This window comes from Fukomys damarensis, unplaced genomic scaffold, assembly GCF_012274545.1.
Source record: "Fukomys damarensis isolate Sample0158 unplaced genomic scaffold, DMR_v1.0_HiC HiC_scaffold_32, whole genome shotgun sequence".
NCBI classification, from domain to species: Eukaryota; Metazoa; Chordata; class Mammalia; order Rodentia; family Bathyergidae; genus Fukomys; species Fukomys damarensis.
This window is the reverse complement of record NW_022900944.1, coordinates 19,735,727-19,748,147: the sequence shown is the minus strand read 5'-3', so window position 1 is coordinate 19,748,147 and position 12,421 is coordinate 19,735,727. Positions and strand designations below refer to the sequence as shown.

General features: G+C 34.3%; 1 protein-coding gene across 1 annotated transcript in view; it reads right to left on the bottom strand.

Moving 5' to 3' along the window:
* Window positions 1–406: 406 nt before the first annotated feature.
* Antxr2 (ANTXR cell adhesion molecule 2) overlaps window positions 407–12,421 on the bottom strand; it is a 129,737-nt gene continuing 117,722 nt past the window's right edge. The window contains exon 16 of the mRNA XM_010628532.3: window positions 407–3,037. Coding sequence (XP_010626834.1) covers window positions 2,999–3,037 — 39 coding nt within the window. The 3' untranslated portion in view covers window positions 407–2,998. The remainder of the gene's footprint in view (window positions 3,038–12,421) is intronic.

Genomic DNA, 12,421 nt, shown 5'->3' with positions numbered 1-12,421 from the left:
TGGGAAGGAAGTACAAAATTTTTAAATAGAATTAACTTTGGGAAAGGCATCAGTGCTGCAACTCTTAGCACCAAATGTTTTTTCTGGGAGCACCAAATGCTTTAAGGAAAACATTCCAAGTATCAAAGTTTTCAGATAGATAAATATTTATGGATCAAATCCATAAAGAACAGACATTGTTATGAAATATATATAGATGCCTTCAAAACTTTCTTTCTAGGCAGAGTAGACACATAAGTTAGGAATCATTTCCCACTTAATTGTTTTTGCAACCTTATGCAAGAGAAATGGACAGTGGATAAGACTTACTCATCTATACACAGAAAAGTAGATCTTTGCTGACATCATGTCCAGAAAATTACACAGGAGCTATTTCTCTATATATATGAAGTATCATAGAACTTATAGAACAGGCTTTATTTTAGTTTATTTTCCTGGTTGAAAGGTGTAGAGATTTTTAATCTACTACTTAGGTAAGTAAACTATTCTTTTAGAATAAATTCTTTCCATTTCTTGGTTATCATAATCAGAGAAAAAGCATAATGCAGATCTGGTTAATGTCTTTAAGGACAATGAAATTCCATCTGTGTTTGAACTTTGTGAATGGCACTTCTTTTTTCAGTCTCCATGTAGATCAATGCCATCTCTTTCCTCACTGAGAGTTTTATTATTTTTATTTGAAATTTGCATTACACATCTCCATAGAGCAATTTTGCCATTTAAAAGTACAGGTTAATCTACAATGCTCATGTAGCAAAGTACAAGTGTGCTATGACACTAGAGAAATTTACAGTAACCACTAAAGAAACACAGCCTGCCCTTTTGTACTATCCTTGATGCTCTTAAAATAACATCACTGGGTATGCACTAATCAGAAATGTAAAAAAGTAGCAATAGGTCCTGCTCCAGATGCAAACATAGAGCAAATGTTCATAAGAACTCAATGCAAAAAGTGTTGGGCGTACTGTATCAGGCTTCCCATGTTGTACTGCTTAAATGGATGCTGTCAAGAGTATCATATGTGAACGTGTTAGTTACTTTGCAACTGAATACTATTGCATTCCTGAAACTAACCAGGACAACTGTATAGTTAAGTCAAAGAAATCATGAACTTTCTGTGGACTTAAAGAAAACGATAACAGAGGCACAGGTAAAAATTTTATTTATGAATATGTGGACACATCACGTTGGATCCAGCCAGCCAGTGACATAAATAAACTTGAGCCAAAGATTCAAGCTAGAGAATATATATGTATTTGTGTGAGTGTATACGTGTGTGTGTGTGTGTGGTGTGTGCATAAGGGTTCTCGAAGCAGTGTCAGAAACCTGGACACCAACCATCAGAATCATTCCCTTTCTTTAAAATTTCTATGAAGAGCACAATGGGGATCATTGTACCAGGAAGATCCAAATCGTTCTTTCCATCTTGTGCACTCACATGCCCACCAAACACGAAATGTTCGTTTTTCCTCCCGATGTGATGGTTGTTGAACTTATTTTTAGTGTCATTTGATAAGCCTTTGTGCTTGCAGAGAGACATCCCACTGACCCGGCCACTGGTCATTGTCTATACCAGTTCACGTCAAAGCAGGCACGCTTTGTCAGGTTTCGAGTTGCATATCCATTTCGCATCTGAAGTACAGTATCGAAAGTGACTAGATCATTTGAGCTGTTTTCTTCAGCTGCTGCCTTCTTCCTCCCCTACAGTGCCTCAGCTCACACTAACATAATTTGGCATCATCGATGTGACACGATGGTGGTGTTTCTAAAAAATTATAATATATATATACTGTCAATGGTTTTTTATGGCAACCCTCCTGGAAATTTAATTTATAAACTGAAGAAAGGAAGCCTTTTTCTGGTATTGAATCATAACCAAGGTAGAGTACTCCTCAAAATCCAAGTAATGCACATACAGTACTAGGTCATTCAATGTCAAAAGGCATAAAAAAAGATGAGCAAAATCTTCACAGGCTGCTGCTTGCTGTTGCCTTTAATTATATTAATTAAACTTTGAAATTTTCATGCAAAGAGAGTTGCTGGCTTGTGACGCTGGAGCCCTTGGAGACTTGAAAGAAGAAGCAGAAGAAGAAAAAAAAAAAAAAACCCTGAGCGGAAGCTTTGTGGTTATTGCTTCCTTTAAATTAAAAGCAAAACAAACTCCTAGGTAGGTTTACAGATATTAATGCTTTATGCACTATTACATCCTGAACACAGGCAAAGGGGGTAAATCCACTAGGCTCAGAGAAAAGACCTCAAATCGTGAGTCCCTTAAATTCCACTCCAGGTCTTTAGTTAGAGGCTGTCTTCCTTTGGAATAATGCTCTATTAATTTTCTTGTCCCACGTGCATAATGAAAGAGAGGTGTCTTCGAAAACTAAAGGGCAAAATCCTTCTTGCTACCAATACCTTGAGGCATCCTGTCTACGTTTTGTCATGCGTGTACACTTCTCTGTTAGAATGACAAGATTTTCTAGTCAGAAACTTCCCGTAAGGCACACTGTGATTGGGGACTTGGAAGGATTTTATGATCTGACATAGCTATAAGGCAATGGACTCCATTATTTTCTTAGCCTGGTGGGAATTTTCATACGCTGCCTATGGCTAAAGATCTTGCCACACTGACACACAAGTGCCACTGTCCATGTTAAAGACTCCCAACTCCATCTTCACAACGCTGGTGCTGCGCCACTTCTACACATTCAAACAAACTTTCTTGTATAAGGCATAACATGCAGATTAACATTCCTCTATTTTCAATGTCACGAGTCATGAGTCACTACTGAGTATCATCACTTCCCTTGTAGATAGCAGAACAAGTGTTTGAAAATGTTTGGTGCAAGTAAAGCAGAAAGCAAAGAAAACATTTCCTGATGGAGAGGAATGAAACTGCTTCTTCAAGAGCTTTTGAAATGCACTTGACTTTTTTCATTTGGTTGGAAATCAGCACTGTAAAAGCATGGCACCCTCATACCATCTTGGTCCTCTTGGTTTCTTCTTATTGAGATGGAACTCGGGAGAAGTTTATACATCGACCCTGAAAAAGAAAGAAATCTTCATTGAAATAGTGCAGCAATTATTTTTAAAAAGTATGAGAACACCCAGTTTTTGCACTATAATATAAAAATAATTACCCAAAGCTCACATGAGACACAAAATCATACATCCCCCACTTGGATCCAATCATGATAGTTGCATGAGTCAAAGCATCAGATTAGTTCACTGAGATGATGGTATGGCAAAGTTCACACCAAGAAAACCATACAGAACTAGAACTTTGTTTCTGCTATTTTAAGTAGAGCACAACTATCATGGCAACAAAAATATCAAAGTTATCGCTGTCTAATCCTTCCTCTAATTAATTAAAAGTAAGTATTCTCTTATACACAGTCTGGTGCCCCTAACATGTGTACATGGTGAGCACATTTAAGATAGAGTAGAGACCGAGGCTAAGAAATCAGGAGAATGGAAAGTGATGCCATCTTTTTTATTCTATTTCATGAAAAGTTTTTGTAGCAGCCAGCCTTCGTGATCACATCTACCACTGCTGGCCACAGCTGCACACCCGCATGATGTGTTCCTTCCAAATGATGACTATTTACTTCAATTACACATTTTCAAAGAGACCCTGCCAGTCCAATTTCTTAACATTTCAGAGAAAGCTGTATAGACATCTTGTTCTATATGTAAATGACCCAAGAATGAAAAAAAAAATTGCAATTACTGATGCCCTCCTTTCCTCTCCTGCATCTGACACTAGTGATCCGTGGCTCATGAATCCTGACCACAGACCTCAGCCCATGAAAAGCTCGGACATCGCTTTCTAGTTTAGGGTCAGGATTCTCATCCTATTGAGATTTTTCAATTTTTTATAAAACCTCCTATCCCACCATTTTAGATTTTAGAGCTTTCTTCTCCTGTAAGTGTGAATAAAAATTATTTTAAAGATCCAAAGCATAGCAAAATTGAAAAGAAGAAATGTTGTTGAAGAACAAAGTTGGAACATAAAAGCACAATTTTTGTCCACCTCCCTTTTAAACTTAACTGCTGGATACATTTTGAAATTTAAGAAATTAATTAAGAAAAGGATGAACATAAATGAAAAATGGAGCGTTGATTTTTCTATTTGCTTTAGCTAAAGGGTAAACATCCATCAAATTTTTTGTCTTATAAATAATTCTGGAGGCAATACTATTACCATCATTAAAATTTCACTAGTTTGGGTTTAATGTCTTTGAACTCAGGTGGCATAAGTATACAGAGGACAATATAACATGTAATATATTATAAATCATAATTATAAATATAAATAATGTTGAATTTTCTTTTCCTGAATTTAAAATTCAATATATTTCTAAATAACTTTGAGTTAAAATATTCTAATAGGGCTCGGGATTTAGCTCAGTGGTTCTGCTGCCTGCCTGGCAAGCGTAAGGACCCGAGTTCAATCTCCAGTACCAAAAAAATTTAAAAAATTTTTTAAAAAATGCTCTAATATGCAATTGTGGGTAAAATCTAAATATACTGCCAATGTGACGCATTAGGTTGCACCCATACTGCTTCTTCGTTTAGGCACAATCCTTGCTATTTATTCAGCTGGGTAGAATCCATACTACCTACTTAATTAGGCAATCAGTCTAACCAATTTGAATTTTGTATCATGCTTTACAAATAATTGAATTATAGACTGTACCAATTAAAATATTTTGTAATTGTTTTTAATTCAATATAAAATTGAATTAATACCTTAAGACCTCATTAGTTTAAAATGGTTTGGATTAGATTAGGTTCTATTCTTATGCCTTGGGACTGTAGTACCCCTTGGTTGCATTTAAATCAACATTAAATTTATTCATTTTGCATGACATAATTACTGCAAGTAGAGCTTCTTACTAAATATTTAAATTTAAATAAATGAGCCAGGAGTGGTGGTGCACACATAAAATTCCAGCACTCTGGGAGACTTACAGAGAGGGATCGCATTTTGATCCCAAGCTAGGCAACTCAGCAACTTAGTGAGACTCTCTCAAAATAAACAGTAAAATAGGACTGGGGATGTAGCTCAATGAAAAGGCCCTGGGTTCAAGCTCTGGTGCCATAAATAAGTCAAGAAAGAAAAGAAAAAGAAATTAAACATAGGCAGCATGAATGGATTTTACAGACTTTAGGTTATAGCCAAATACATAAAAAGTAATTTAGAAATTGCGATATTCAAATATTTTATGTTACAAAATTCTAGAATTTCATCGAAATGGCTGTTTAAGCTTTTGATAAGGTCACATGTGACTAATTTTTAAAATGTGTTTCTGTACATATGTGCAAGTACCTGCAGGCAAACATGTACAGCCTACATCTAGACTTGCACACAAGTGAGTTTCTTCAATGTTTATATCACACCAAACTTTCTAAACCTAATACCCTGTGTCTCAATATCCATCTCTCTAGCTATTTAACAACACAGAATACCTTAGGCACCTTTCTCCAGATTAACTGGCAAAACCCCTTATGAGAGGGAGTGTTATGGTTTATATTGAAGTGTCCCCCCAAATCCTCCTCTCCTCATAGGTTCAGTTTTTGGAAAGTGATTAGATTATGAGGTGCGGCAGCTGACCTGTCTCTTAGGAGATGGAGCCTGGTCTGCAGCAGCAGGTCACTGGGGGCATGGCCTTGACGGGTGTATCCATCCCCCTTCTGATTCTTCCTTTCTATCTCTGCTTCCTAACTGACACGACTAAGCTGTTTTCCTCCATGCAGGACCTTCCAGCATGCCAACTATAACTGAAAACAAGAGCCAAAATAGCTGTGGGTGTCTGGAATTTTATCTCAAGGAAGGGAAAGTAACTGAGATAGGAAAGCTCTAAGTGAAATGCCAGACACCTATGTATGTATGTCAGTGGTATTTTCATACTGTAGGGTATGAATTTACATAGGTGACTTACAGACTTACCACGACTAGGATAAAGCACAAGAAAGGGGCAGGTAGCGAAAATGCTGACCTCTAAAGCCTGACTGGACTAAGAAGCTCTACTGTCATTGACCTTTCAGAGTTGCAGTTAGGTACTCCGTAACATTTTGTCTATGTTAAAAACATCATTTCATAGCTACTAATCCAGATATTTACATGACTATCTTAAGTCAGATCGCCAGTAAACTTTATATACCTTGACCTGGTTTCTTTACTTCTCTTATAAATGTGTTCATAAATCTAGAACAATGTAATATTATCCCTTTAAGCTTTTGTTATAGGAAGTATATGAGTTTTGGCAATATAAAGAGGATTTTGCATTTTGGAAAATTGTTATTGGTGACACTGATATTAAGGAATCGATTCACATGGCAGTTCAGAACTGGGAAAAAGCTGATTTCTATAAGGAAACTCATATGCTTCCTTTTTATTATGTAATAGCAACTATATAACTCAACATTTTTATCCTTACATCTTGGCTTGCAGGAATCTCATCTTTACAACATGTTTTAATAGCATTTGTTTTCCTTAGAGGACATTTTCTCATACGTGTGTGCTGTGACTTTGACCTATGATTATTGCTCTAGTTTTATTACTCTGAGGTTTTATTTTATTTTTTTCTCTCAGTACTTCTTTAGAAGTAAACTAGGTACACGTAAATAAAAATTATTACAGATTTATTTCTTAATTCTCAACCTTCTCAATCATAAGAATACCAAAATTAATCTTAACCTCTAATGTTTTCTAATAAATGTGTTGCCTCAAGCTCATCTCACACAAAGGGAAGGGTCAAGTGTATTTCTTCTTTATGTTGCCTTTTTCACTGAGGTATAACTTAAGGACATACTTTTCAGATACCTGGTGTCGAATGATGATTTTACTTAATCTGAACTAAATTAACATAGACAACAAGAACGTAAAGTTTAAATATGTAAAAATGTTGAAACTTACTATCCTCAAAAGTTCTTCTATAAGAATAAATCCTATAACTCTAAAGACTGAAAATTTAACTGCATTTTCTTTGCCTGCTAGAAAAAGGAAATACAGTATGATTTCTTACAAGATGGAAATGTATTAAAATTTCCAAAAGATCTTTCAAAGAAATCTCACTCTATTAAAAATTTTCCCTCAGTACAAGATGAAAATGCACCTAACATATAAATCACTAGTATCATAGTCATAACAAAGCTAAACTCACAATCATAATCTATCAGCTTTAACTTCACTTATATGATTTTTAAGGCAATAATTAGCATCCATTACAGTACAAAACTTATTGACATTTTCACAGAAATTGTTGCTGGCAAGAACACCTCTTGGGCTTCAACCACTAGGAAATGAAAGGAAGAGAAAAATGTCTGATATTATATTACTACTCATAGTTAACTAAAATAAGAGTTGAAGAAAGGTAATGTAGGAACTGATGTTTGCTCTAGGTTAAGCTAATGAGACAGCTGTGTTGCAGAATTTTAAAACTGGTTTCACTCCTTCATTTTTACTGTGGCCAGTAAGAGCAGCACTAACCAGAGCAACTGCCATCTCTTGAGCATTAAAATTCCACTGGCATTAACACTTGTGAACTCCTTTACTAGCTATCTGTACTGGATGTATTTCACTGCTATAACCGTTATAGGATTATGCTTCTCTCATAAATATCCATTGACAAGCTGAAGCAAACAACTGTGCTTTAGTTTAGAATTTTCAAACACAGATAGCTGATTTATTTATCTCTACTTCTATGAAGAGGTTAGTAAACCTTCATAGTCTGTGCAATAGTGAAGTTTCAAACTTAAAATCCCACACCAAGTGCAGATGCATAAGACTTATACATAGAGACAAACCCAGAGGTCCTGGAAATCACTTATAAAGAGAGATGTGAGAACACAATCAGTTTTTTGAGTAGAGATTTTATCTAGCAACTGAACATACAAGACTGAAAAGAAGGCACACACTTTTCCTTTTTCTCAGTTTATAAAGGATCTGTGTTAGCCTTTACTCTAAATAAAACTTGAAGATTTTGAGCAGAAATATGATTCCACAGAATCCTTTTTTTTAATGGAAGCTTACCCTATACATGTCCCATTTTACAAAGAAGATGGCACCATATGGATATTCACTTGATGTCAAGAAAGAAACTGCCAAGTTCCTACAACTTTTACTTCAATTTCTTTCTTTTTTCGTTTCTTCATTCTATCATAATAGCTGAAATATTTTAGTGACTCCACTCATATTCCTAAACATTTTGCAAATATTTCTTAATATTTCTTGAAGTTTAAGTATGTAATTGGCAATAAATGAAACGCCTAAATCATAGCTCATAATAATATACAAATTGATACTTTAAGTTATTAATTGTAAGCAAGATATGTATCTATATTGTATAGATATAATTTTGATATTTCTCTGGAAATCATTATTGGCATGATTTTATTTTGAGCCCCCTAATAAATTAAAATGCAAAGTTAAGGCCCCAAAGATAAATAGATTAGTTCTTTAACATTATTAGTTCTTTAACATTAATTTTGTTAGATTATAAGTAATAAAGGCTATTAGAAAAATCTTTATATACCACTGTAGAGGAATGATGATGATTATTAAGGGAAAAAATTCAATTTAGCAAGGTGTACATAGAGTACATATTATACTATCATTATTATACTATCATTAATATATGTTTAGATTTTCTAAAAAAGCAAAAGTAATTTTCTTAAATTGGTTACCACTAGGTGGAGAGAGAAAGAAAAGTGGAGCAGATAAGGATATAAATGACATAACTTTCAATATATTTTGTTACATGCTACTATATACAAACATGTAAATATTTACCTAATTTAAAAGTGCTTAAAATTAAATCAGCTTTCACTAAGTGCAAAGTAGAAGTTTGCCAAAAGCATTGAGCACACCAACAAAGCTGAGAGAGAGAGAGAGAGAGAGAGAGAGCACTCCCTACAGTGCATGAGTCTTTCATTGAAATGAAGGAAGTAGTCATCAAAGGCAAAGGCTAGGAGCTGAAATATAATTCCAAATAATGATAAACCAAGACGATAAAGAATTATTTCCTTCTCCAAAGGCATATAGAGTCTTTCCCCAAGGAAAAGTAAGTATCCTACTGAGTTTTTTTTTTTCAGCTTTAATTGAGTTTATTGGTACATTTTAGGGATACAGTTCAGTTACATTCATTGTTGGGATCTTGTACCTCTACATGACAAGTCTATGAGTTTTTTTTTTTCATTTAATTGAGTTTATTGGTACATTTTAGGGATACAGTTCAGTTACATTCATTGTTGGGATCTTGTACCTCTACATGACAAGTCTTGATTCTCATTTTGACATGGCAAAAGTAATGAAGAAAATATCTCTGTGGACCCAGGTCCTTCCCACCCACAGAGGAGCAACCTGCTGAAATCTGGGTAGAGTTGAGAAAAATTGCTCCAAGGCTCATGCCCTTCTCAGTTTTCAAGGCACTGGCCAATCTAAGGCTTCAGACAGAGTATCAGAATGAAGATAGATTTTCCAAAGCACAATAATGACATGGCAAAAGTAATGAAGAAAATATCTCTGTGGACCCAGGTCCTTCCCACCCACAGAGGAGCAACCTGCTGAAATCTGGGTAGAGTTGAGAAAAATTGCTCCAAGGCTCATGCCCTTCTCAGTTTTCAAGGCACTGGCCAATCTAAGGCTTCAGACAGAGTATCAGAATGAAGATAGATTTTCCAAAGCACAATAATCTGGCTATGGGGCTTAAGGAGGCTGTGGTAGTTATGGAATAAAATGATTTTCCCTATAACTCAGTATTCCCATAGATGAGCAGTAAGGGAAAGCAGAACAAAGCTTCCCTGACAGGAATTCTTGATCCTGTCTTCAAAATGACTTCAAAATGAAGTTAATTTTAGCTTTAGTTAGTAGAGTAAAACTAATACTTCAACAAAACCAAAAAACAGCTCCCCCATAGATTATCAACATAAAATAGAAAATAGTATATACTTGAATAGGGGTAAATATTATGCAGGTTAGTATCTCCATAGACAGACAGACAGATAGACAGACAGGTTAAAATGTGTAGCATCAAATTACAAATAAGGTACACAAAGAGAAGTAGGAAAATGTCACATAAACAACAGAAAACATCGTCAATTCAAGGCCCAGATATTGCATTTAATAGACAAGGACTTTTAAATAATTCTTGCAAAAATGTTTTAAAATCCAGTGAGAGATGTGGATAGTGTACATAAAGGTATTAGGAATTTCAGTAAAACTACTGAAATTAAAAGTAAGAAATTTTAGGAAAAAAATCAATTGGTAAAGCAAAATTGCATGTATAAAGAATGCATTTAACTGGTATAAAAGTAGCCTGGGCTCACAGGAAGAAAGACTTATTAACCTGAAGGTTCAGAAATTTTCAAAATGGAAAAACAAAGAAGGAAAAAAACCAAAAAAATATTAAACCCGTGGGATAATACTTAATAGTTGTTATATTTAGTTTATTATAAGCAAAGGAAAGAAAATGAGTCAGACAAAATACTTGAAAATAACTGTAGAGAATTTACAGGAATTGATGGAAGACATGGATTTACAGATCAAATAAACTCACTGAACCCCAATCAGGATTAATGGATAGAAAACCAAGAAATGTAGCAAAACTACTGGAAATCAAAGAATATCATAAAAACATATCTCTGCCTGTACCCCCAACTCCTATCCTCAAATATATAGAGAAATTGTAATAAGCATAACAGCAGACTTTTCATCCAAAACAATGGAGGATACCAACAATGGAACTTGGTTAAATGCTAAATGAAAAAAAAAAGAGAGAGAGAGAAACAGGAGAGTAAATTCATAGCTAAGTACAACATATAACTATTTAAAATAAGATTTATTTACAACACTGTCATTGAAAACAATAATAATAATAATAATAATAATAATGATAGCATGACATTACTGAGTATCTTATTCTCAGTCTTTAACTATTTCTTAAATGTGTTCCTTATCTATATATTTTAGAGTACCAACACAAATTTCATAAGAGAATATTTTCACTTAATTCCTTATTATAGATATAGAGCACACAGCAGAAAGAAAAACAGAAATTATGCCACAGTAATACTAAGTGATGGTAGACTATGAAAAGTTAAAGAATATCATTATCTCTAAAGCCAAGACTAAAAAGCAACATAGAAGTAGCTTGAAAACACAAAAGATTGGATAAAATAACTGTAACAAAAATACTATACTAACCCAAAAGAGGGCAGAAGAAGAATAAAGTAGCAGAACAACAAAGAGTATACATAGCTAATTGAAATAAGTAACAGTAGACCTAAGGATTGGAAACAAATTGGACACAATACCATGTACATAAGAGAACTATTTCAAGAATTTCACAGTGTTTTGCCTCAATGTAAACTATAAAATTTGATCAAGACATAAACAAGGCAGTAAAAGAATTGATCAGTAATTTTACTAATGTTTAATTATTAACATGAACAAGTACATCAATATTAATCTCCAAGTTTCATGTTAAAGGGATACAATTATAAATTTATAAGACATTCAGTAAAATCTTTCAGTGCTCAATTAGAATGTAAAATATGTCACAAACCCTTTATTTTTCTCCAAGCTATGCAATTTGGTACCTCTACTTTCTGAAAAGACCCGTGAGCAATCCCAACCCAGGAACAGTTAACAATTCCACTACCAAATATGTTCTCCAAATACAATTATCTAATAATGATACATAGGACTCATTGGAGAGGAGTCCAGTTTTGTGGAGGAAAAATCTAAAAGATGGACCTGGAACATACAATGCCAAAATGGAAAAAAAAATTACCAAAGAATAGTGAGGTTATGCCAAAAATATATAAAAATTAATATGATGGTTCAGGGTTTTATCACCTGCCTCCTATCATGTATCTTGGCATCAATAATATTGGAATAACTCACACAATGCACTGGAAGTACACAACACCTCTTATAAATAATTCAGGACAAAATAACAAATCTGAGTTAGGGTAAGAGAGGACAGAGTGTATATGGGGGGTGTTGGAAAAATACTGGAGGACTGTGATTTTGTAAAAGTGTACAGGTAACATTTAATCAAAAACTCAGATTTCAATGAGACTTTGACTATCCTTTGAATAATACTTCTGGTAGAAAAACCAGCAAGATCAAAGAAACTGAAATGAAATTATCTTTGTCATATCTGCAGGAAAACAGTAGAGTATGGCAGGAGGAGAATGAGTAATGGAGAAAGTGGAAAATGAGGTCATGGAGACCAGACACTGTCATGCAAAGAAACATAGGTCCTGTCACACAAAGCCTGTGCAATTAATTATTATAAACCTTTTTTCTGGTTATCTTCCCAAAAGAGTTAAAGCTATCATAACATATTAACACATGCACTTTCATGTTTATAGCAACACAACACACATCAAGAGATAAATGTATGTATCACATGTC